Source organism: Sciurus vulgaris (genome assembly GCF_902686455.1).
Source record: "Sciurus vulgaris genome assembly, chromosome: 8".
Taxonomy (NCBI): domain Eukaryota; kingdom Metazoa; phylum Chordata; class Mammalia; order Rodentia; family Sciuridae; genus Sciurus; species Sciurus vulgaris.
This window is the reverse complement of record NC_136468.1, coordinates 69,291,004-69,316,750: the sequence shown is the minus strand read 5'-3', so window position 1 is coordinate 69,316,750 and position 25,747 is coordinate 69,291,004. Positions and strand designations below refer to the sequence as shown.

Below are 25,747 nucleotides of genomic sequence, written 5' to 3'. Positions count from 1 at the left end.
TTCCTTAGATTTTTCTTTTTGTTTACTTATTTTTCTGCATTTTAGAGTTTGCCAACCAGGTAAGATTCCCTCTATGACATACAATGTATACTCCATGACTTCTATACAGTAAGAAAGAAATTAACCTGATCACTGTTCATCCTCAATCAAACTGCCTTCCAATTCTTCTTGACATTCAGTTCATATTTTGATATACCACTTATGATTTTGCCTAAAATAATGATTGTATGCATATGTATATTTATATCTGTATATATGTACATTTATTCAACAAAATCATAAGATAAGGAGGTATGTATATATATGTTATGTATATACATACACATACCTTTCTTTTGATTTTATTAAATAATCATTATATTGTTTGAGTAATTAAATATCACCTTAACTAAATTTGAGAGTTTGTGAAGGCAAACAAACTCATTAAATTCATCTTTTTTTCCCCATGTGTAGCTCAGTACCTGGTAGTTAATAGGGAGTCAAACATGCTTCTCAAAGGAATGATTGATTAGGTCTCTGTACCAATAGCAAGGAAATTTTGAATAATTTTTCTTAAGAATGGCTAGCAGGACAGAGAACTCACTTCCTTTCATGTGTTTCTTAAATAAAGATGCTTTTCTACCAGGGAGCAGCTTATTCTCCACCATTTTCTAAACTGTTTTTTACCAAGGTACAAATTTATAGCAAGAGGGAAGAAACAATATATCACGTGTGCCACATCCGCAAAAACTTTGCATGTGCACTTGGTAGATAAAGAACAGGTAGCCCAGGTAATGACAAGTAGGATTTAATGGAAAAAAATAAAGGGAAGTGAAACTAATATTTGCTAAATTTTTATGTCAGGGAACAGATGAATTTACTAATAATTTGAGAGGGAAAAAAATACTGATAATTGCTGACATTTAAACTGAACTCAGATGTCATGCATATAGATCTTTATGGAATTGTCTGTCTAATTTGCATAATTCTATCAAGTAGGTGGTATTATTTCATTTTGCAGAGAGACCTGAGACTGAGAGAGGTTAAGCAACTTGTTCATGATCACACTACTAATAACTATAGTTTTGGAATTCTGACACAGATGTCTATAGAAAGTTCTAGAGTAAACTTGTAATGACTTGGGCCACGCTGACTTATAAAAATTCTCTTCATGTTTATTGACTATAAAAAAAGACTTGACATACCTACTTAAGATATAGGCACACAGTCTTGAAAACTTTCTTTCCTAGCATTTCAATGGAGAAAATGACAAATTTTCTTCCTTTATTTAACAATCACATGAGGGAATTGTCTCATCTTGAGCCCCGTTAGTAAATAAATGTAAAATTTATCTAGGGTCTTACCTTTTTAATAATTTTAATTGGCTTTTAAAACTTGCTTCACAGTCCCAGTAACATTAAGTTTACTGCAAGCTACAACTTTGTGTGATTCAGGTGTGTCCCAAATTCACCTTAGGATTCTGCATAAAAAATTATGGAGTATCTTTTAATATTCCAGATGGAGTTGGCCGTGGGTCCGTTTTGCAGAAGAGTATCTGACTTAGGAAAGTCCTATCGAATGCTGAGGTCATTCAGGTAAGACCCAATTCTTTGTTACTAAGTCATATCCTATTAGCAAATAAATCCTTTCCTCTTATTTAGGTTGAACTATGTAAATTTTTCATCATTCAATCATTTTTGACCTATTACAATAGCAATTTGATGTGAATCATCTTAGAAGTTTTGTTCAAATCAGAACCCCATGTATGATTATATGAAGTGACTAATAAGTTACTGGGTGGGTGTGTTTTTTCTTTTTGAGGTACAATTCACAAAATTGAGTTGGTAAATTTTAGTATGCTCTTCCTAGGGTTGTTTTAATTGTTTTGTTTTTGTTTCCCATTGTTGAAAAATGTACTTAGTAGTAAAGCCAGGCAGTCCATAATAATATAGGCATCTCTTTATGAAATTTTCATTTGTTCATATATTATTTTTAACCCAATCTACTTTTTAAAAAAATTCTTTAGATGTTGATCGACCTTTATTTTATTCATTTATTTATGTGTGGTGCTGAGAATTGAACCCAGTGCCTCACACATGCTAGGCAAGTGCTCTACCACTGAGCCACAACCCTAGCCCCCCCCCAATCTACTTTTAAAAAGATTATAGATTATATTTCATGATATGGATATAAAAAAAACTAGTAAATGAAGTATTAAGAGAACTGAACTTAGTGATAAACTGTAGGGAATGGCTATAAGTGTACTAGATAATTTAGGTTAATGCGGTTGAGCACCAATCTTAGGATTAAACTTCCTAGAAACAAGTTTGAAAAAAAAAAAACAAGTTAATTCATAGTCATAATCTAAGAATATACCAGTTCACAGGAAAAAAAATATTTTCAGTGCTGATCTCTTAGGCTTTTATCAGTTCAGATTTTATGGAACATTGGATAACTTAATGACTAGGATCTTCAATAGCAGATTTTAGAAGATAAGGAGATGTTGTTTCTATGACTATTTACTTAATAAACAAGAACATCCCAGTGTTTTTGGCATCATGGAATGTATAGAAAATATTTACACTCAAAATGTGACCAATCCTGAGGGTTGAGAGGATCAACATAATATATAATTAGAGTTTTGTGCAAAACATGTCACATGGGAAGCTTTGATGTAAACTATCCATTATATCCTATACCACAATGATAGCTGAATATATTTTTATAAAGGTAATAGAGTACAGGCATATAGTTCTCCCGTATGTATGTATCCAGGCATATGGATTCAGTAATGGAGACTAATCAAAGAGTAATGTGTCCTTTAAATGATCTCTTTGTTCTCTTATGTCATCAAAATATTACAGTAGAAAATTCAAGTGTAATGTAATACTAGAATTCATGATTGTTGATTGAGAGGGGAGCCTAATGCTTCACTTTGCCTGTTGGTAATTGACAGAGATACTTTTTTTTTTTTTTAATGTCAACACAAGCATGAATTTTAGTTTTTCCTGAATGAAGGAATCACTGCCCATCTGTACAGAGGTAGATTACAGGAAAACTTTAAGTCAGATAGCAGGTATTTTCATAAACCTTCTTTTGATCAGCTTGGATCTTTATAAAAAGTATTTAAATTATTTTGTTGAAGCCATAGAATTCTGCACTACAAATATGGGTGAGTTGAAAGATCATAAGGTCCTCAGGTTACTAATCATCAGTCATCTGTACCATAAAAGTAACCTTAATAAAACTCCTGTGAAGTCATTTACTTTGTTAAGATGGTAACACAGCAGTTCCAGCTGGGTAATAAAATGTTGCCCTGGCTGAGTCAGTTAATATACCTGAAGTATGTAGTAGTTATTGAAAAAAGTATGAGAAGAGCTGTTGATTTGGCATTTGCTTTATTAAACTTAGGCTATTATTTTTTATAATCCCATGTTTAGTTGTTTATTTCATGTGTGGGTATTAACATAGTGTTGTTTCCTGTTTTCTGAATTCTGTTTTAAGTCATTTAAGATGGAATTTTTCTGTCTCAATTCTTACATGAGAGGAAGGATTCCTAAAGGAACAGTTAAGGTTTGGGTGACATCTTCTAGTACCTATTTATGGAATCAAAAATTAGTCATTGATCAATCTATAAATTTTAAAGTTCTCCATTTTTTATACCTAGTTTTTCCTGAACTAATGGTCAATCTAGATGGGTTTCAAACTTTTGACCTTACTCATGGTAAGAAATTTTTAAAATTGTAATCTGGCATATACTCACATGCAAGCCTGCAAACACACTCAGACCTATTATACATAGTTGTGCATACACACACATATGTTTCATGAACCAGTAATTACCTTACTTCTTACAATATTCTCTTACCTTTCTGATTCGTTTGATTATTTTAACTCACATGACCCACTAATGCTTTACATCTAGCAGTCACTCAAATTTTTCACAGGGCCCTTTAATTCTTGAACTGTAATTGTTCCAGTGACAGAGAGCAGATTTTTTTTTTTTCCTTTCTGGAGACTGTGACGATGTATGGTCATTTCTCCTGGGATTCTGGTACCCCTGAGTTTCCCCTGCAGATAGCCCTTTGGATCCTAAAGACTCAGGAACACAAAGATAATTGTATCCTGTCTGTGGACTATCTTCCAAAACTTGAATTAATTGAAAAATTTCAACAAAGATTCTTCTGTACCAAAATATTCCTGCAGATGTATTGAATCTACAGCAATCTGAATTTATTCTCTTTCTCAGTTATTCGATGGGACTAGGATAACTATTATATCAACTGGATCAAGAAACAGCAAATGAATTCATAGTCTATTAGGGTGTTCAAATAGTTCTGGTCTATAAACAATGAGTTAAGTCCTATTGCTTAAGAAGAGGAGAGCTATGAACATAGCCCAACCTGTGCCCTGTCATTGGGCAAGCTGTGGCTCTGCCAGATTTTCTGAGTTGCCTTTAGAAGAGAATTGCCTTGAGAAAGCTAACCCATGTGGTGGGGTCTACCAGATCCCTTCCAGAGATGAGGAAATCAGTACAGAACACCGTTGTTCTAATAACCTAATTATAGGCCCTCTATTCTGCATACCCACAAAAACTTTTTAGAGATCTATCTCTTTTCCAAAATTAGTCCCAAGGAGTGCAGTGGAAGTACCCTCTTATTAATTAGTGCTTTTCTTCCATCAATGCTGTGGACTAAGAGGGATAGGCATCATCCACTGACCATAAGCATATAATACCCTGGCTGTCATTCATGGATCCCTGTCAAAGGCTCTGATGACCTGCATGGAAGACAGTAGGGGATTGGCTAAATAAAATATGTGCCATTCATAAGATCAGATATATGCAGCAATTAATAATTATGTTGTCATTTAATATCCACTAGTATGAAAATATTCCCTAATGTATCACTAAATGAAAACCAGAGTACTAAGTGGGATATGTGATATGATCCCTACTATATTTTAAATAATATTATGTATTGTATGGAGAAGAAAAGCCAAAAAGAATAAAATGTCAAAATATTATCTTTGGATAGTAAGATTGTCATTAGTTACTTTTCATCTATGTTTTTCTTTATTTTTCAAATTTCCTGCCCAATTGTGTTATTTTTGTAGTCAGAAAAGTCAATACATTTTTATTTTGAAATTCTTCTTCCATTTTTCTACCATTTAGAAGTAACAAAGGAACTTAAGAATAATATAAAATATACTAAATCAAGCCAAACAGCAAAACCTAGCATGTTGTGGTTAACACCGAAGCATTTCTCTCTGAATTAGATGCAGTGGCTGCAAGGGAGGACAAGGGGCTTCTGCAGAGGAGGGAGGTGTGCTGGCCACAGGGCCTGCCTCCAGCTGCACCCCACACACTCCCAAGTGTGCCTTAGCAGGCTCCCTTCCTCCACCATGCAGCCATCTGCCTCAGGGCATTGTCTTTTTGACTGTAATATTAGTGGACTTTTTAATTAAGCTGGCAAGCTTATTGCATATATTTACATTTTACTAGTTTACATCAGAGTTCCTCAGGCAGCAAGAACCTTTTCATACCCAGGACAGAATGCTGCCTCAGAAAACTGCTGACATTAGTGATTTGCCCCTGGGTAGTTTGTATTCTACAGAAGATACCAAGTCAGAGCTGCTGAGACTGCCTCCTGCAGCATGATGACCCTGAGCAGAGGTCACGCGGCTGGGACCTTTACTCGCCCTGTCCACAGGCCTGAAAGCTCTGACCCTGGACATTGTCAGTGCAGATCTGTGTGAGGCTGAAGACACATAAGTCCAAATGCCCTTCACCAGCTTAGGGACACAGATTCTGCCTTCAGGCAGGCTGTACCTTTGCTCCTGAAGGGACAGTTTGTCCTGATGATGTCCACAGCCTGCTCAGTTGAAAGCCTCATTGCCCTCTAGGTTTAATGACAGTATGGTGAAAACTGTCAGGATGGGGTTGCTGTTAAGATGGAGCTCTTAACAGGAAGGGCAGTAGAAGAAAGAAGCCATCAGCAACCAGATGGGGTGTTCCTTGAAATTCCAAACCTCTATTTGAGTTTTGGTAGAACTGAAAAAAAAGGGGGGCTGTCTTTTTAGTGTTTTGTATCTGGAGCATTTAATCCATCCTCTGAAATAACCACTGCCCAGAGGTTTCTGCCTAACTCCATGTTTGAGCTTTCAGCTCAGCCAGCACCTCAGACTTGGGTTGTTCCCATCATCCTTTGTTGCTGCTTTGACAGTGCAGGGGTGTTCAGCTAAACATGAAGGGATGACATTGAGTTTATTATCATGTTTATTATTTCTCACAACCAGAATTTAATTATTGACTATAGGCCAAGCCTGAACTGGATGTTTTACTAATACTTCCTTGAGTATCCTCACTTTACTTATGAGTCAGGAGCAATCTGTATGAGGCAGCTGAAACTTGGGGAGGTATTGGCGCTGCACAGCCAAAAAGTAGGAGAATCCCAGAGTCCCATTTCAGACTTAAAGCTGCCCGACTCCAAAACCTGTGCTTGTGACCACTACACCCTACATTTTATTCTTGAAATTCCCATTTGTTTTCATTAGCTTTGATCATGGAACAACATTTGAATGTTTATATGAATCAACCAGGAAAATGTAGGGAAATTTTTAAGAGAATCTATGGCCACTTCTACTGCTAAGATGCCTCAGCTCACTCTCCACTGCCACATGCAAACTCCCGGACAGTGCAACAGGAGTGTTTGGCCAAATGTGTGTTTTTATTGCTAAAGAGCGACTGCCTAAAACCTCTTCTTTCTGGTTTGCTGGGATAGGCAAGGAGACTCCAAAAAAAGGAACCATTCTCACCTCTCTGCATCAAGCCCTTGTTTACCCCCAAGCATTAGTCTATATCATTCTCTCTTGGGGTCCACAGAGCTCCTCATGTCACAAACCAGGTCTCCCTAAAGTTTGTGTCCTGTGCAGGGAAGATGGTCATCTGTCCCCCAAGTAGAATCATGTTTCCTTCCCCAACCTTTTGTGCTATTTCTGGAGCTCAGTGCATATATTCAGTGGTCTCCTTGCTTTCCGAGGCCCTTCACCAAGAGAAGGTTACGAAGGCATGGTGGCAGGTAGTGTGAAAGGGGCCACCAATGATGTTGGGTGTGGATGCAGGAGTAGCAGGACTTTTGTCCTACTTCATCTTATGATTGACCTTAACAAACTGTCAGAAAACGGATGATGCACAGTTGTGAATCAATTAAATGTGAATCTTCCTGACAGAAATACAGTTTTTCTAAGGGATCTAATACTTGACTAATTAACACCACCTTTTGACTATAAAGTTTAACCTTGATAGTGCTGCTGTAATTAGAATGTTATTCTCTAAGAATGGCATTGTGGCATTTGGGATAACTGCTTTTTATAATACCTTAATTAATTTTCTTTAGTTTCATAAAGCACTTCAGATGGTTATTTATTTTTTTAATTCACTGGTGTTTCAAATCCTACCTGGAATCAGGGAGAAGGATGGGCACAAGTTCTGATCTTTCAGCCTTTTAAACACCAGAAATAAAATGTCTACATTTGATGTTTACTGGTAATTATATCAGCAGTGTATAATTCAGAATCAAGTTCCATTTTGCTTTTCATGATTCTTTTGGCAGTTCTATTAGGGTGGCCAGTGTGGAAGATTTAGTCCTGTCAGAAAAATAGCTTCTGTCTCAGAGCTCCAAAGGAACTGATGGAGTGACCAAAAGGCCCCTTTTTTAAAATTAGCTGAATTTTATCAGCCCTGGCTTATGCAGATGTCTTATTGGACAACTGTGTGTGCCAGGCTCCTAGACATGGCTTGTTCCGTGCATGTCTGTCCAGCTTGTTCCTCTCCCCTTGTCTCTTGTCCTTCCTCCCTTTTTGTTCTTCTTTCCTTGCTATCCTTTCTATTTGCAGTTTACATTAAGAAAATACTGGAAGAAAGCAAAGAAAAACATGAATATTGAAACCATAAAACTAACTTCACTGAAATTTAAGTGTCAAATTTGGCTTTAAAATTCCTAAAGCCAAAGATAAACAGATTGAGTTAATGTCATTATGAAAAAGGAGGATATTTATCAGTTCTTAAGAGAAAGCTAAAAGTTTAGATAGTCCTGCTAGGATCCTCTTGTGCATGATAAGTTCCTTATCTCTTACCACTCCCTGAACTTTTTTTTTTTTTTTTTTTTTTTTGATGGGGACTGAATTCAGGGCCTCATGCATGGTAGGCAAGCACTCTACCACAGAGCCACATCCCCAGCCCCAAAAACTGTGTCTTTAATTCTAAATAGTTTGTTATGTGTTTTAGTAAACTCCTCTTTGGGTTGAATTTGATTGCAGACCTCTTTGCTTTATATGTTTGCATCTTTTCCCAGATTTAGGAAATTTGGGGCTATCAGTTTTTATTATTTCTGACTCTTTTCTTCTCCTCCTCCCCCTCCCACCTCCCCCTCCTCCTTACTGAATTATATAGATCTTAGTTTTATTCATGGTGTCTCATAATTCTGTAAACTTCGTTCTTTTTTTTTTTTTTTTTTTTTTTTTTTTGGGTGCTGGGTATCGAACCCAGGGCAAGCACTCTACCAACTGAGCTATCTCCCCAGTCCCGTTTCATTCTTTTTCATTCTTATTGTTTTCTGCTCCTCCAACTGGATAATTAAAATATTTTGTCTTCAAGCTCTGATTCTTATGCTAGATTACACCTGCTGTTGAAGCTGTCAAGTTTTTCAGCTTAGTCATTATATTTTTCATATGTAACTGTTTTTTCAATTCTATTTCTTTGTCAAAATTCTTATTTTGTGTATGTATTGTTTTCCAAACTTAATTTTTCATGTGTATATCCTTAGAGTTTGCTGAACTTCCTCAAGGAAATTGTTCTGAATTCTTTGTCAGTTATTTCCTTTTGTTTAGGCTCCATTATTAGAGCTTTCATAGTTTCTTTTGATGGTATCATAATCCCCTGAGTTTTTAGTATCTTTGTATCCTTGTGCTGATATCTGCATTTGAAGAGACAGCCACCTCTTCTGACTTTTAAAGCTGTTCTTTTGGCGTAGGTAGAACTTCATTGTTTAGTCTAGCCTGTGATTATGAATGGGCCAGCAGATACTGACCCTGAGCAAGGAGGGCTGTTAGTGGACTTTTTTGTCTGGCAGTACCAGTGGCTGGGCACGACAGTCACCTCTGATCTGGCAGAGTTGCAGGATACATTTCCTGGCTAGGCAGTATTATTTTTTGAATTATGCAGGACTTGAGTAGGGCTGTAGGCTGAGCTCTGAGTGTAGGCAGAATCATTGCCCTAAATGGTTGAGTCTAGAGACTTTCTGGTGGGTGTCTCCTTGCCTGGGCTAGACATAGAGTAGGCTCTGAGGTTGGATGGAGCCCCTGTTTGTATTCCCAGTTCAGACAAGTCCAGCCCCTGTACTATATAGATACGCAGTACGGGTCAGGCATCTCTGCCTAGGTAGGGTCTTGAAGTGGAATCTGAAGCTGGGTAGGAAGTCTGCCTCCCTAGGGAAGCAAGCCAGGTTGAACTTCCCAGTGGCATTCTAGGAGCAACTTGCTTGGCTTTGCAGGTAGACTGTCACGGACACTGTCACTGATCAGGTGCCACTGCTGCCACATAGCTGTATGCTGGTTGCTGTGTGTGCCCCCCCCACTTTTGTTTCTACTTGACACCAGGGAATCTAGCCCTCCCTTTTTGTCCAGTGTTCCCTGTGAGGCAAGACAGGAGTGGGCTTCTGCAAACCATCTCAGAATTCTGAGAAAGCTAATGTCTGCTTCTGGTTCTTTTCCTACCCAGAGACTGTGGGCCAGGGAATCTTCTGTGGTGCTGAGCCAGGGCAGGGAGGAGTGTGGCAGTCAAGGTAGAACTGTACTTTTTGCCTTTCTAGCATAGTTTATATATGGTTCCATGGTCCACATGGGTATATCAGCCTTGTTCCTGAGTTTGGGGGTTTTCACAGAAGTGTTCTCTTCTGTGGATAGTTGATGGTTGGACTTTGTGGGTGAACATAGTGAAGCCTGGGACCTATTCTGCCATCTTGCTTGCTGTCTAACCCTCTGCACAGCTTTATAGTGTGTCTGACACATTGTAAGTGCTACCTGAGTGTGTTAGCTATTGCTACTGCTTTTGCTGATGATGACGATGATGGAACCAGAACCTTTCACCTAGATGAAGGCATTGTCATTCAAACAGCGAAGGACTTGTAGGGATGCCTGCAGTCAAAACCAAAAATCCCTCGGCAACATTTTCATACCTAATTAGGTATGCTATGACTCCAAGCTCCACATCATGGGACACCGAGATTTGACAGATGTGACCACAGGAAGACCTTGGTCACGTTCCCATAGAACTTGGATCATTCTGGCTTTCTGGTGAGAGCCAATATGTGGGAACTGAAATATTTTCTCAGTAACTACAAAAAATAAATGATGAAATGATATTATTTGATAAAGCAGTTGAAATTAGAGAAATCCTTATAGATTGTACTTATAGAACAGTTAACATAAGTACTTATAGAATAGTTAACATAAAGACATTTTTTCCTAATAATATTCTAGATCCAATAAGAAGCAACTGTCTATTGAGAATACTCCTTACATAAACCTTATTAGTGTTAAGAAAGAAAGATCACGATCTATTGCTGCCAGCTCACTTTTCAACTTTTTTTTTTTTTTTTTTTTTTTGGCGGTGCTGGGGATTTGAACCCAGGGCCTTATGCTTGCAAGGCAAGCACTCTACCAACTGAGCTATCTCCCCAGCCCCACTTTTCAACTTTTAACCTCTAAAGCTCAACTTATAGTCATTAGCTCTTGTCCATCAGAGCTAAAACCAGGGAGGGATGAATAACAGTTTCAGATAACTCTTTACAGCCTTTTTTTGTTGTTTTATTTTTCATATTTTGAGAAGGGGGCTCACTAATTTGCCCATGCTGGTCTCGAACTGGTGGGCTCAAGTGATCCTCCCATCCCAGTCCTGCATGGCTGTAGTGTGCACCGCTGCAGCGGACTTGCTGCATGCTTCGCCTACAAAATCCTAATGGCTCGCGAGACTCAGAGCAATAGTGTTTTAGAAAGGAGCTAGAGTTGGTTGGCAAGGTAATAACTTGTATATACAAAGACATAGTTACCATTTTGAATGTGTAAAAGTGTTCAAGTTTCTACTTAATGGATGATACTCCAAAGAAGTATTCTATGTGAAATAAAAGCTGAAAGGATTGACCAACATAAGAATATATGAGTTAGAGACTGAAGAGTTGACTTGGTGCTTTATTTGATTTCAGCCTATTAATTAAATGAACTGTGGGAGGGGGTTTTGCTGTGTCAGCTGGAAGTAACTTCAGACCCATTAACCGATGGCTAGAATCAAGGAAGGAAAGAGCTGAAAGATGTATCAGCTTCCCAAGAGCATGTGCTTGTGTATGTGGTGTGTGTTATAGGGCTGAATTGGGGGATTACAAAATGGGAGAAGCATCCTTCAATAACCAGTTTAGGAATACTGTTATTTAAATAGAGTGATTCTTCTACCACATTACCTCTTTTTATATGGAACAGCAAAAATTAACTTCTGCCATTTCTTCCTCTAGACCACTGCTCTTCCAGACAAGTGAACATGTGGCTAATAGTCCTGCACTGGGGGACATCATACCATTCAGCATCATTATTCAGTTTTTGTTCACAAGAGCACCTGCCGAGCTGAAATCCCCCTTCCAGGTAATACAGTGACGCCAGAACCCTCTTTTGAGTCTTCCCTGTTAACCTTGTGGATATTGAGCCCCCTCACCTATCAGGTTGATGGCTCTCTCCTGTCGTGGATATCTGTCTTAGATGCTGAGTAATGATTAAGAAAGAAAAATTTCACTGCCCAGTATCTACTTTCTCAGTAGTGTTAAAAATTACCCAATGAATCCAGAATTAGCCCTTTAAATAATAATGAAACAAGTAGTTTATGTTCATAAACTTTTTTGATGGCGGCCCCATTTTCTTTGCTCACCCACCATCAACTAGCAAGTTCCAAAGGTGTCTCAGGTGTTAAGAAGGTGCATGGGGCCTGTGCTACCTTCTGCAAGCTTCCCTCAGGCAGGGGTGTGAGGGAATTTCACCTTAAAAGTCCCCAGGAGTGCTTTTTGAACCCGGATTTACCACCATTTGCTGAAGAATATGTACACCTCTTCTCTAATTGTGTTTTGACCCTGCAGAGGGCAGAATGGTCCCATGCACGCTTTTCCCAGTGGCTGGATGACCATCCATCTGAAAAGGACAGGCTCCTCCTTATCAGGTAAAGCCCTGTGTTCCAGTGCACCCATCTGGGCTGGAAGCCCAAGGTAGGTGGGGGACATGGTGGGGTGAAGGGCAGTGCCTAGGTAGATATGGACACGGGGTGGCACCTCCTCAAGGCAGGCCACTTCACTGCATAGACCATGCATGCTGGAACGCCCCACTATCAACCGTTGGGTATGATAACTTTGCCCTCAAGCCTAACACTTTCAGTCCTTTGCATCCTCTTTTGTGCCATTCCATGCCTCGTGCTGGAATGGCACCATGCACTTCCAGCTTTGAAAGCCAACCTGCACTATGAGAAGAGCTGGTTTAATTCCACATTTTCTGCGTCTTTTCGTGTGTCGCAGCTATTGAATTGGTGGAACACAGATGTGAGTGAACTTTGAACACTACCTAGATATGAAACAGTTGTTAGTAGGAGACAAGGATGATCCTGTGTGCCCCCCAGTAGCACCCCCATGAAGTCATTGTGGTTGTGTGTGAGAGCACATGCTTGTGTGCAGACACGCATACCATATACTCAGTTGTGCCCCGGGTGGGGTGCTTGAACTGTTATCCTTCTTGTGTGAATGCTCCCTTCTGAAATTCCCCTCACCAAGTCTTCAAAGGCCTCCTAGCCATCAGACGTCTCCCTTCCTAAACGGAGACATGGCCCTTTCCTCTTGGAGCCTTCATGACCCCAGCGTTGGGGGCTGTGCCATGTTGATGGCGCCAGATCACATAGGCAGCGAGGAGGTTAATTGACATAAGCACACTCAGGTGATTTATCATCCACGCACACAAGGTATGTGCATGTGTTCTCAAGCACTCCTAATTGTGCCTGCTCGGACATCTAGCGTCTTGCTAATCTTTGCATAGGAGGCGTGGCCCTGCTCTCCACCTGCTGGAGGTGATATAAGCGTAGGCGGAGCGAGACAGCACACACAGCAGCTAGCAGGAATAGGGCAAGAAGAAAGAAAAGACAGCAGAAGCAGCAGCTAATAGAAAGAAGCGGCACAGCAGCTAGTAGAAAGAACACAGCAGCTAGCAGAAAGAAGTGGCAAGCAGAAAGAAAAGACAGCAGAATAGCAGCTAGCAGAAAGAAAAGCGGAGCAGCAGCTAGCAGAAAGAAGCGCAGAGAAGCCATTAGCAGAAAGGAAGAAGCAGCAGCAGCAGCAGCTAGCAGATAGGAACAGCAGCTAGCAGAAAGCGGCAGAGGGCAGATCGCAGAGCGGAGAACTGAGACGCATCACTAAAGCACCTTAGGTAGACGCACCCTTAGTTCACAGGATGCAGGACGCACCAGTAAGAAGCAGCAGACCTTAAGTAAGGCATAGCAAGTCTCTCTTCCTCTAAGCTCTAAGTAAAGCCTGTCCTTCTCTCAAAGTCTCTCTCTTAAGCAAAGTCTCTCTTTCTCTCTGATAAGCAAAGTCTCTCTCTCTCTCCTCTCAAAGCAAGTAAGCCTCATTTCCTCTGTCCTCTATGAACAAGCAAGCAAGGATGCAGCCCTGAGATAGAAGTAGCTCAGTTTCCAGTCCACCACCCATAAGACCCGTGCAAATTGTTGCTGCAAGCGGTGACAAATATCCGCGGATTTGGTACTGCAAAGAGCCAGCGACACCCCAGGACATGTTCATCTGTTTTTGTTATAACCTCTCTCTCATTTTTCCCCTCTATCTCATTTGCTGAATTCTCTTCTTCCATCCATTCCTTAAATAATATCACTTCCCATATTTTGTTCTTGGCTCTTTTTTGACTCATTCTGTCCGTATGTTGGTTCCCTGGTGAGTTCATCCGGACCTGTGCCTCTCGAGGCCTCTTCTATACTTCACGGCATCTGATATGTGACTCATTTGATTGCACAGACCCTCAGGCCAATAAACTTGCTATCATGTCACCACTTGAATACCCCAGAGAAATCTCAGCACCATTGTTCAAAATTGATTGGTCTTATAAATGTTGTTCTACCGTATTTCCTGTCTTGGTTGGGAGGTCACCATCACATAACCAACCGAACCAGAAAATCTTTAAATCATCATTTGACTCCTCCATCACCCTCATCCTCCATATCCAGTCAGTCCTCCCTCTCGAAGGGTCCTTCAGCCATTCTCGTCTCCGTCGAGGGCCCAAGGCCATGGCATCCAGTCAGCCTTTGTTTAAGCCACAGTATGGGTGATGAGCTGAGTACCCTGCAGCTGGAATGGGGCTCATGGTGCTGAGGGGCTCATGGCGCAGCCCTGTTTGCACAGAAGAAACATTTAAAAGGTTTGAAAAATCCTACTGTCTAGGCCACACCCTTGACTGCTTCAGAATTGCTGGGGCTGTGGCCTCAGGATCTCTTAAGAGCTCCCCAGATAGGTTCATTGTGCAACCCAAACTGTCACCCACTTCCGCACCACCATATTCCAGTTGCCAGGTGAAAGACTCAGTGCACTGAGGAGGCAGTAAGTGATCATTCAGAAGCATCAGCCCGTCAGCTTCGGAGAGTGGCACTGAGCCCTCAGGCGTGGTGTCCAGGCCTCTGGCTACTGTGTAAGTGGAGTTGATAGCCCAGACCCCTGCCTGTCTTCCTCGCCCTTCTGAACTCAGCTGTGAGCATCTGACCCAGAAGTGGAAAGGCTGCCAGGGGAGCTTCCCCTCAGTTCCCATGACTGGTTTCTACTGCCCTCTCAAAAGCCTTTGGGTGTGCAGGGGAGTCTGGGCCTGGCCTAACTCAGGCCTTTGCAGAGTCTCTCAATTTTTTCCTGGTCCCAAAGATTGACTCAGCTGCAACACACTTGGTAATAGACAAGGATTCAGTGAATTGAGCAGGGCTCATTTTGTCTTCTTAACAAGTTGGAATGAGTTCATCCACAACAGTTGTCCTGCTGTGGGTACATCACAAATCTGTTTTCTTTTGCTTCTCTTTAAAAATGTTCCTGAGTGATTTCATCAGCAGTGCTGTTGCTAAGCCTATATTTAGCAACTGAAAATCATGCTCAGAAGAACTGTCATGCTTTTTAAATAAGGCCTAACCATCCTTCCACTTTTGACTGATACCAGAACCTTCTTGCCCTGAGCAGGAAATTGAACCCTCCTTGGGGGATTCAAAAAACCACGCTGCTGTAACCTAGGCTCTTGGCAAGAAAAGGACCTTTGTTTCAGACAATATGCTTTTTTGTGTACTGTCACAAAACTAATTTCATTCCTGCATACCAAAGCAGCACTGGATGAATTTCTTTCCCTTGTAGGTAAACCCAGGGTGACTATTACTCTTTAAATGTCAGTACATCCGTTTTTGCTTCTGGGGCAAACCTTGTTGTAGACTCATGCTGTTTCTCCCAGCATCATCTGTTACTTGTCACAAAGTAGTGCAAAACGAGGCAAGTGTAAGTACTGCTACTGAATAAGTGGCAAATAGTGAACTCTCTCCTGCCTTTGTTTCCTTTTGACACCAGGTGTTTTTCTAAAGCTTGAATGAATAATAGTCAAGTTATTTCTAAAGTCAGAGTCATCACTGACTCATGAGGCCAGGTGGGGGAAATTGCACCTACTCAGGCAGGTGCTGCAGATATGTGTGCCCTCAGTTCAGAGGCAACTAACTGCCTCGCTCATATCTGTGGGCCTGCCAGTGTTGAATAAGATGAAGTAGGAGATTTTGATGAAAACATTTCTCAGGATCTGCAGAAGCCTCAAACCCATTTACTTATAAAAATAATTTTTTTTAGTTGTAAATGGACACAATGCCTTTATTCTATTTATTTATTTTTATGCAATGTGTGCTAGGCAAGCGCTCTGCCACTGAGCCACAAGCCCAGCCCATTTACTTCTAGCGTTGGTGGTGCAGCAGCAACCTTCCATTGCAGTCCTCTTTGAGAACACTGAGGTCAGAACTCTTCAGACTTTATTAACATAATGGTACTTTATCTATACAGTTATCAGGAAATGCTTGGCGCCACACGTACTGGGCTGCTTGCCCTTTACCTTCTCGTCACTGTCCAGGACCCACAAGCTAAATGCCATATTAAGTGTTTATGTAGAATTCCCAGGTCCCTCTTGAGGGAGGGTGAGATTGGTCTCCCCATCTGGTATCAAGTCACTATATTCAGGTTCTGGGAACTGAGTGCCTGAGACAGAACCTTAGAGGGGGTCTGGAGCTAGGGAAAAGCCTGGGGCTTAAACTGCCATTTTTTTTTTTAATATATACATTTTTTAGTTGTAAGTGGACACGATATTTTTATGTAGTGCTGAGGATCGAACCCAGTGCCCCATGCGTTCCAGGCAAGCGCTTTCCCACTGAGCCAGCCCCTTAAACTGCCTTTTCAGACACTTGATATATCCTTGAATCATTTATGTACTTCAGTACTAATCACACTGTTTAATGCCTAACAAAGATCAATTTTGTTTTCCATGAAACCCTCTATAGGCTTTGTGTATGTCACATTGAGCAGTGTTGCCATGTTACACAAGCCATTCCTCTAGTAATAATTTGTGTTTTGCTTTTACCCATTAAGGATAACTTCAATAATCTTCTTATTTTGGTTACAAACTAGAGTTGAAACTAACTCTTATGTAATGCTTGGCCTGACTTCCAAGAAAGCTAATGTTTTGCTGAAGCAAATGAAGTAATTTAATAAGTGCTTAAAAATCTTGCTCTGATTTTATGTGGGAGGGCAGATTCATCTGTTTTTCTCCTTGTAGTTCTGATGGTGTTTTTGATGAATGCAAAAATAAAAAATAACTAATTTCTGAGCTGCTGAATTCTACATATTGTATAATTTATATAATGTCTTATCCTTTCGAATGCAAATGAAATTGCCAAGTTGATTTTTGTATATTAAAAGAATAGATATAATTTATTCACTCTGGCAGTTTCTATGAATTTCAACACATTCATTTCTTAGACCGATACATACGTACACATATATACCATTGTCTCAAAGATAGATTTAGTCCATGGGGGTTTCTTTACTATATATGAAACTTAAGGACTTCATTTGTGGAATAGAGGCAATTGCCTGGAATGGCATAGCAACTAGAAAAGTATTAAAAGCAACAAGTTTTTTTCAGAGAAATAGCTCCATTAATGGTTGGCTTTGACATAAACTGAAGCATCTAACAAAACATTGTGCTCTAAGAGCATTAAATTCCATCTGCTTGCCAGTTAAGAATTATGTATTAGTGGTACTTGGGATTGAGTATAGGAGCTGAGATGTAATGACATTACATCTAAGCAGCTGCTTTCTTAGAGGCCTGCCTATTCTTCCCCATGCCTGATTTAAAGAACTCATGTGTTGCTTCAGGAATCCCAAAATGCTTTGTCCTGTGAAGTCAAGGCTGAAATAAGTCAAGGTTGAAATAAGTCAAACTTTTCTGCAAATTTATATGACTCCAAGATGGTTTCCATTCTTTTGTGCTTCTAGGAGTTGAGAAGCTTTACTAAAAAGGAAGCATTTAAAGCTGAATTATAAGAGTGAAAGAGTTCTGCAAGGATGAAAACAAGGAAGGACATTGCAAGGATAAGGAGGATAATGCATGAAGGCCTGAGAGAATGTTTTCTCATTTACCATGAGATGGTCAAAGATGAACAGGCCCTCTGCCAGCTGCTACCTATTAGGGTTATATTTAATTTTAGAGTAATGTATGAACAAATTCCCTTGTTCTCTCTGGGTGCACAATAGTCACAAATGCAGTTTAGCTGCTTTACACATTACTTGATAATAAGAAATATACCTAGTGATTTGAGGATCTTTTTAGGCCTCAACAAACTGTCAGAAAGTCAGAAACTGCATAGAAAAGGGCTGGGTGGGGTTGGATGAAAAAGCTGGTATTCAGCTGGGTGTGAGGCACTATCCTGTAGGACTCAGGTATGGCCAGTGTTATGCTTCAAGAGAGCTCTTGCTATAATGTAGGGAAGACTGACCAGGAAAGGGGAGAGCCAGCACCAGGATGACCACCCAAGAGGTGACAGGCTTCCTCAGGACACCAGACAGCAGGTGTTCAAACAAGCAAAGAGCAAGGTCTTTTTGTGGAAATATGTGAGGTGAATTTGCAGGAGTGAAAGAGAACTTCGGATAAGACACCTTAACGCGCTAGTGTCCTTTGTTGAAATAAGGGAAGGCAAGCAAGAACACTGCCCTAAGTGTTTGGCAGGGGAGTTTGAGGAGTACCTGGAAGCAATGTGTTAACCATGTCCAAAAGACAGGTGTGAACAGAAATCAGGAGGTTGGTCAGGGCTGTATGAAGGTGATTGATGATAGGGACACTAGACTGAGATGGGCAGACTCATTCCCACAGGTGAAGGGAAAAAAAGGAACACACTGGACTGAGAGTGAATGTTTTCAGTGTTTCAGTTTCCACTTAACCAGATGATCTAGTTCCAGAATGGGCACTTTCCTTAAAAGGCCACGTTTTAGAGGCTCTGTAATCTCTGCCTTGACCATTAAGTCTGCCATTGTGGTGTGAAAGCAGCCCTAGCCCACAGGTAGAACAAGCATAGAGTGGCATTTTGCCTACAGGCTTTTGCTGATCCTAACTCATGAAAAATACCCTGAATAACTACATGGAACCATGTACCCCTGAGTGAATTCAGGCTGCTTCTCAGCACATAACAAATATTAGAGCCCTACAACATTTTAGTTGTGTGTTGTGTGTAGTCCATAAAATATTTAGAATATCACACAACTGTTACCATGGCTGCCAAAAGACCCCCCCCCCCCCAGCATTCCTAAGCATATCTTTCCAAGGTGTAAGATAAACGCAGCTTCCCAAAGGTGTCTTCAATAGGGAAGCAGAGGGAAGGGAAACACATTTAAAAGCCAGAGAGCCTTGAGCATGTGACTACATAAAATACAGACTGACAGTTTGCAGTTTTGCACCCTAATTATAGTTTCCATAGTAACACTACCAATAAAAGTTTGAGGCTGTTGGTTACTTGCTGTGTTACTGAGCAGAGCAATTACAGAAATGGGTTTATTTCTATTTTTTTTCCACGTTGTTTACCCCCCAAACTGTTTAAATTGGGTAATATTATGATACTGTTTTCATTTTGGTTTCAGGGGAGCCCTGGAAGCTTATGTTCAATCAGTGAGAAGTAGAGAAGGTAAAGAATTTGCACCAGTGTATCCCATAATGGTTCACCTGCTTCAGAAAGCTATGTCTGCTTTTCAATAATGTGAGACCTTTGTTAATCTACATATAGCACTAACACAAAATGTGCATTAAATGACACTCTTTTAATGACATAGTGATGCACTATTGAAGATTGTAATTGTTCTTGCCCTGTTTCTCTCTTTAACACTTATCCAACTTTCTTCTCCCAATTTAGATTTTTGTGATAGGTTAGCTAAAATTTCTTCCCCATCACATTCCCCTATGGTTACATAAAGTCTAAAGACTGCTTTTAAAAGGATATGATCAAGCAATTCTATTAAGTACTCTGCTTTTCTCAAACTGCCTCCTTTAAGTGTGTAGCCCAGTGGTTCCCAAATAGGGCTGCATATTCACATTACCAGGGAAGTTTTTAAAAATCATGAGGCCTAAGTTTCACTATAGGAGATACATCTAGGAGCGGGAACTAAGCATCAGTATTTCTAAAAGCATATCCCCAAAGTGATTCTAATATGCAGCAAAGTTTGGTACCAGTGGCATATCCCAAAGCTCAGACATATCACCACATGTTCTCTAAATGCCATACTATAATAAAGCAAGGCTTTCTTTATACTTTTTTCATTTTATTAAAAGCAGACATTGGTTGTTCTACCTTGTAACAAAGATGACAAGTTAAAAATAAATTTTCTTCTGCCAGATCTATATGAGTCCTTATTTGTCTATTGTTCTTATCCCATTAATTTAAAAAAATCTGTCAGCACCCTTATAATTATAAAACTACAAGTCTGATGTTATTTTAACAATTCATACATAAAACTTAGTCCAGATCAATCAGAAGTCAGAGATAAACTTTTTTTTCATTTTATTTGAAATAATATACAAGAATATAGTGTGCAAAATTGAGGGGCAACATCATGAAGAAGTGTAAATGAACTGAAATCAATTTTACAGTTGTGATTCCTAACCAGAAACACCACTTGGTAAGTAACATGAAAAGCCATGATTGTAGCTCAGAGCAAAAGCAGCTGTATTGCCAATGTATTTGCTCTAATTTTAGACAGTTGGAGGAAAAGTAAAGTGCAAGTGTTGCACTGCAATAAGTGCAAAGTCTGCCCCCACCATAAAGATATGATGACAAAATATATTTAAGATATGTGGCTGAGGAGATATAGAACACAAAGTTAAAAAATACAATGGTGTCGAACTGTTAATAGCACCATTACAGTGACTATATCCCAATGCTATTAACTAACTTTTCCTTGGCCAGGCTAGGTCTCCACTGGAATAATGGATGAGTGCTGCCACCTGCTGCATGAACTCAGCATGCCTGTGGTACTCACAGCAGGTGGCATTTTTTTGCTGGGACAGCTACACCATCCACCTTCCACATGTTACACAGTCTCTTGGCACTGGCCAGACTAAGAGCGCCTGTTTGGCACAGATGCTGGGCCACATGGTGGGTGCTCACAGAAAGGCCAACCCCAGCTTCTGCTTCATTTCATCTTGTTTACAATACAGATTAATAAGCAGTAAGGAGCCAATGTATAAACAGCAGTTACATAGTTTTAAAATTCCCCTTTCATACAATTTAAAATAAAACAAGTATACACTTCTCCTCTCTTTCTACTGTACTTTAGCACCACAGGATATCAATTTTCAAGCCTATATTACCTGATAGACATATATGAAGTTTGGAAGGAAAATAAGGCAATTTGGTTTACAATGTTGATAGTTTTAGCATACTTAATGCTCTAATGGAGAAAGCAAATCCTCACTCATATTATTAAATCATTTCAAGATTCAATGCTATCAGTATCTTATGGTCACACGAATTCAGGACAAATGGTGAGACCTGGATCTTCTTAAGTCTTTCCATCAAGAGTCAATGTTTATGCAACTATAGACTTAAGAACATAAGCATCCTGGTTTAATGTTGTTGTGAGCCCTGTGGAAATAAAATTAAACTCAGTGAATGTTTAAAAATCAATACATAGTAATGCTATATATGAAAGCTCAGATGTGTAAGATAATGTCTATAAATTTACTATTTAAAAAAGATTGCTTTCTCAAAGATGATTTTAAATTTTGTTAATACCTAATGGCTCAAGCATCCAGAAACTTTATAAAAGATGATGAGAGATGGATAAGGGCAAACAAAAGTGATATAGGTCAAGTCCTACTACATGAAATTCTAAATTAATGAAGTTTAACTTCCAAAATCCAGTTCAGCCATTTTTCTCACCTATTACTTTTAAAAGAAATTCTTGAAAAATTTATGCAGATGTGACCTGCATGTTACTATAGAAATAGGCATAAATATATACAGAATTAATTTTAAAACATCCTTTAATCAGCCCTCCTAACTACTGACCTCTCTTCCCTTTTTCAGTTGTTCAAAAGTTGAGCCCAATCTGCCCTATTATGACATTTTCATGTAATTAATCTAAAAACAGTGAACATAAAAAATGCTAGTCTAGTAATAGAAAAGTTCTAGAAGCAAGTCTATCCAAGATGGCATTATTATGGCACAAAACTCTACCACCATTTCTGGACCTGGAGATTTTTAATCTAAAAATTCTGTGCATGTGGCAGAAGTGCCCCCCTGGATGTCAGTCAACACACCACCATCCTCATTAGTTTCGCACCAATTAAGGGAAGAAAGGGTGGGGAGACTGCACCAAATTAGACAAAATTTCTACTGTGGTATTAATGGGTTAATAATGCTCATCTTTCCAACCCAACTAGAAAGAGGACATTCTGAAATTATCTTTCTACCTCAACATTTAGGACAAACACACTTTTTAAGTTGGCTTCAGATTTCTACTTTCCATACTAAGGGAGTGAATGCACAAGAAAGGCAGTGTTTCCTCATATGATAGGAAAACATTATTAGGTTCTGAAGTATAAAAATGCTAAGAAATAGCATCAATAAAACCTTTAAAGGCTGTAACAACTGCTTCAACATTCCAGCACAACTGTGGGGATAAATCAAGATCATTTTAAACTACTACTTGTTGAAACGTACTGAATTGGTTCTTTTCCTTTTCCAACAGTCAGGATTTAAACGTTTTTGTTCTTCAGCCAAAGCCTTTGCTTCTAATGTATACATCCTTCTCTCTTCATTCTTCATTTTCTTCCACCTGTCACCAAGGATCACACTTATGGCTCTGCAAAATAAATATTTACATAATGTTGAAGGTAAGAATTTTTCATGAAATTCACATCAAGTGCTAATACTTGAGGCAGAAATATAGTTAAAAAGAAAGACAAAATTCTTGTCCAACATAAAGGAGGAAAAAGGTCACAGCTGCCACAGTCATTTCCAGCAAACTCCCAAGTCATAAGGTCCATTTATCATAATCTTGACAGTTAAAGCCTCCTTGGAACCATGCCAAGATTCCCAATTGCTGAAAGACATCTAAAATTGGCTAGAAATCAGGTATTTTAGAAGTTTTGATTTAAAAGAATGAATTTAAACTTTTCAAAAAGGATTACATTACCACTGGATCTATCCTAGTATACCAGTTTTTAAAAGATGTTTAAGATATAAAAGCAGATAGTGTGCAGTACCAGTATAAAGTATTCAACCTGTATTAACAGCTGGTTGTGCTTCTAACCTATCAGATAGTTATGACCAATGTCATCTTTTTATTCACATAACCACAGTGAAAATGTGGCATTAACTATGCTTGCCTTAATGTTTATGCCTTACCAATACAATAAGTAAACCTTAGATCTTATTAGTACTTATCACTTAAACTAAACTCAAATGGTTAAGAAGTCAAATTAATAGGATGTATCATGATACAAATTTGTAACTATTTTCCTAATTATACTTGTCACTCTGCTACCAAACCTGTTAAAGTAGTCTCACCCAGGACACACAGACATTAACTCTCCTTCCTCTCTATAAAGAGTGCCTAACCATTCCATGACACTCACACAAGACAGAAAATGCTGGAATGACTGACTACACAAGTATCAGTGATTTTATACTGACTGATCTGTGCTTCAGAAGAAATGTAACCTTAAATTACAGTTCTGCTGCTTAAAATGAAATATGTAGTAAGTATATAGTAAGTATATTTGTCTTTTTGTCTACTATGTCAATGCAGTTAAAATTTGTCCTATTTTCTTTTATTTAAAAATAATTTTAATAGCTTTTTTGGATACAGGTACCATGTAAGAGTTGATTTATTTGCCAGTTCAACCAGTTAAAAATACTCATTATACACCCCATCTCAATTTTCCAAAATAAAAGGTGTTTTTGGATGGGGTGGTTATGTAATACTTGGGAAACAATTTATTTCTTAAAACACCATAGATAATGAAATGTGCACAGTTATACAGACTATAATTTATATCCCCTTCCTTTACAATTATAAAATAAACACACTAAACATTCAGTTTTGTAGTGAATATTTCATCCAGGTTAATGTTTACACCAACTTAAAATAACCTGTATCTCTCTCTGAACTATCAATTTTAGTCTCCATTCCCTCAGTTCGGCAAATGAGAATCTCTTTATTCACTGAATTAAAACATCTCTCTATTGGAGAAAGGGAAAAATAATCCTTTTTTCTTTGTGTGTGGTACTGGAGATTGACCTCATGACCTCGCACATGCTAGGCAAGCACATTATCACTGAGCTACATCCCCAGCCCTCCAAGCTCACAATGAGATTTTCCCCCGCTTGAATTTAAAGATAGATAACCTATGATATCCTTTGATGTTAGATAATTTAGTAATACATCACATGGAAGCAATGCTAAAATTTAAAGAAAAAATAAGACCTCTAAGCAATAAAGGGAATAACCTGACATACAGATTCTAAAAAAAAAAAAGAAAAATATATATAAAGTAAAAATTAGATTTACATTTTTAAGACAGTTCATTCATCCAGAATTATAAGTAAATTTAGAAAGCACCCCTGCTGACACTCAACTGGTGGGGATAAGAGTGATAAACGTGGTATAGGGACATGAATCCAGTATCGAGATGTCAAAGGACACTAATAATTCAGTACCAGATATATGCAGAAAGAGAAATGCAGCCCTCCATCTGACACTAAATCTCTATGTCTGGTATCTCAGACAAAAAATAACTTAAAAAGCAAGAAAAGGTAAAATTTATTCTATAGTATCTTTAAAATTCTAGAAGTATATTTTCAATATTATATACTAGTCACCAGAGAAAGACTTCCAAACTGAATTTTTAAAAAACATTACACTTAAGTCCACTTTTTTTTTTTTAAACTAAAGAAGGAATGGAAGATTAGAACTTTAATGTCCAAAGTCACACAAATGACAAACCCAAGAGTTCAAAATTGTATTGGTATTGAAAAGGCCCTTAGAATGCTTGACTCAGTAATTCTGTCCTACAGATTCTAATGAAATAACCAGATGCTAGCCAGGGCTATTCATGTTACTTGTAATATTTTGTAATGCAAACTGGGTGTTTCAACTCAAAGATGCATGTAGGATGAGAAGCTTCTCTTCTAAAATGTAAATACTACTTAAAATTAAGATCTCAAAACACTCAAATCTGAATTCACAATTGAATTATGTGGTTAATCATTTAACTTATGGTACCAAAGGTAAATGAAATGCCTATTTTGATCTTCAGGGAAACAGGAAGACTGGAAGGAGATAGCATGAGGGCTGGGGCTATAGCTCAGTGACAGAGCACTTGCCTAGCATGTCTGAGGCACTAGGTTCCATCCTCAGCACCACATAAAAATAAATAAGGCATGCTATCTGTCTACAACTACAAATAAAAAGAACATGATTGGTTTGACAAAGGACTCAGATAAGGTAAGGCCACACAGGAAATAGTAGGAAAGGTTTGAATTCACTTTTATTTCTGGGCTCTACTGAAGATGACTCAAAATTCAGTCTTTTGACAAATCTTGCAGCTTAGCACAAACTGCCAATGCCTGCACATTCCATATTAAGACTCACTTATAAAATTCTTAAAATATGACATAAGGAAGTGCTAGATTCTTCTATAAAGATGGGACTACCAGGCTGTGGTTATAGCTCAGTGGAAGAGCACCTGCCTGAGTTCAATCCTCAGCACGATATATATATATATATATATATATACATATATATATACACACACATATATATATAAATAAATAAAAGGTATTGTGTCCATCTACAACTTAAAAAAAATTTAAAAATTAAAAAAAAAAAATAGATGGAACTACCAATTGTTAAAACTGTGTCCTCTACCAGGTAAATGATATTCTTATTTTAAAAGGTTGATCCTTGCTACTAAAGTAGCCCAATTAATTATCTGTACATGTACTGTAAAAATCACACCTTATCCAAAAAATTCCACTTAAAACTTACTTTAAGGTCAACCTAATAGGAAGAATTCAATTAAAGCTACTGAGAAATAATTTACTTAATATTCCAGTTACTGTGAAGTGTTCTGA

The 25,747-nt window shown here is 38.7% G+C and overlaps 2 protein-coding genes across 2 annotated transcripts in view; one reads left to right on the top strand and one right to left on the bottom strand.

The window, feature by feature from the left end:
• COG5 (component of oligomeric golgi complex 5) overlaps positions 1–20,003 on the top strand; it is a 377,475-nt gene extending 357,472 nt beyond the window's left edge. The window contains 4 exon segments of the mRNA XM_079150025.1: positions 1,498–1,574; positions 11,544–11,670; positions 12,156–12,235; positions 19,254–20,003. Of these exon segments, the coding sequence (XP_079006151.1) occupies positions 1,498–1,574; positions 11,544–11,670; positions 12,156–12,235; positions 19,254–19,368 (399 nt within the window). The 3' untranslated portion in view covers positions 19,369–20,003.
• Positions 20,004–20,143: 140 nt separating this feature from the next.
• Positions 20,144–25,747, bottom strand: part of HBP1 (HMG-box transcription factor 1) — a 29,234-nt gene continuing 23,630 nt past the window's right edge. The window contains 2 exon segments of the mRNA XM_079150051.1: positions 20,144–21,250; positions 22,331–22,472. Of these exon segments, the coding sequence (XP_079006177.1) occupies positions 21,233–21,250; positions 22,331–22,472 (160 nt within the window). The 3' untranslated portion in view covers positions 20,144–21,232.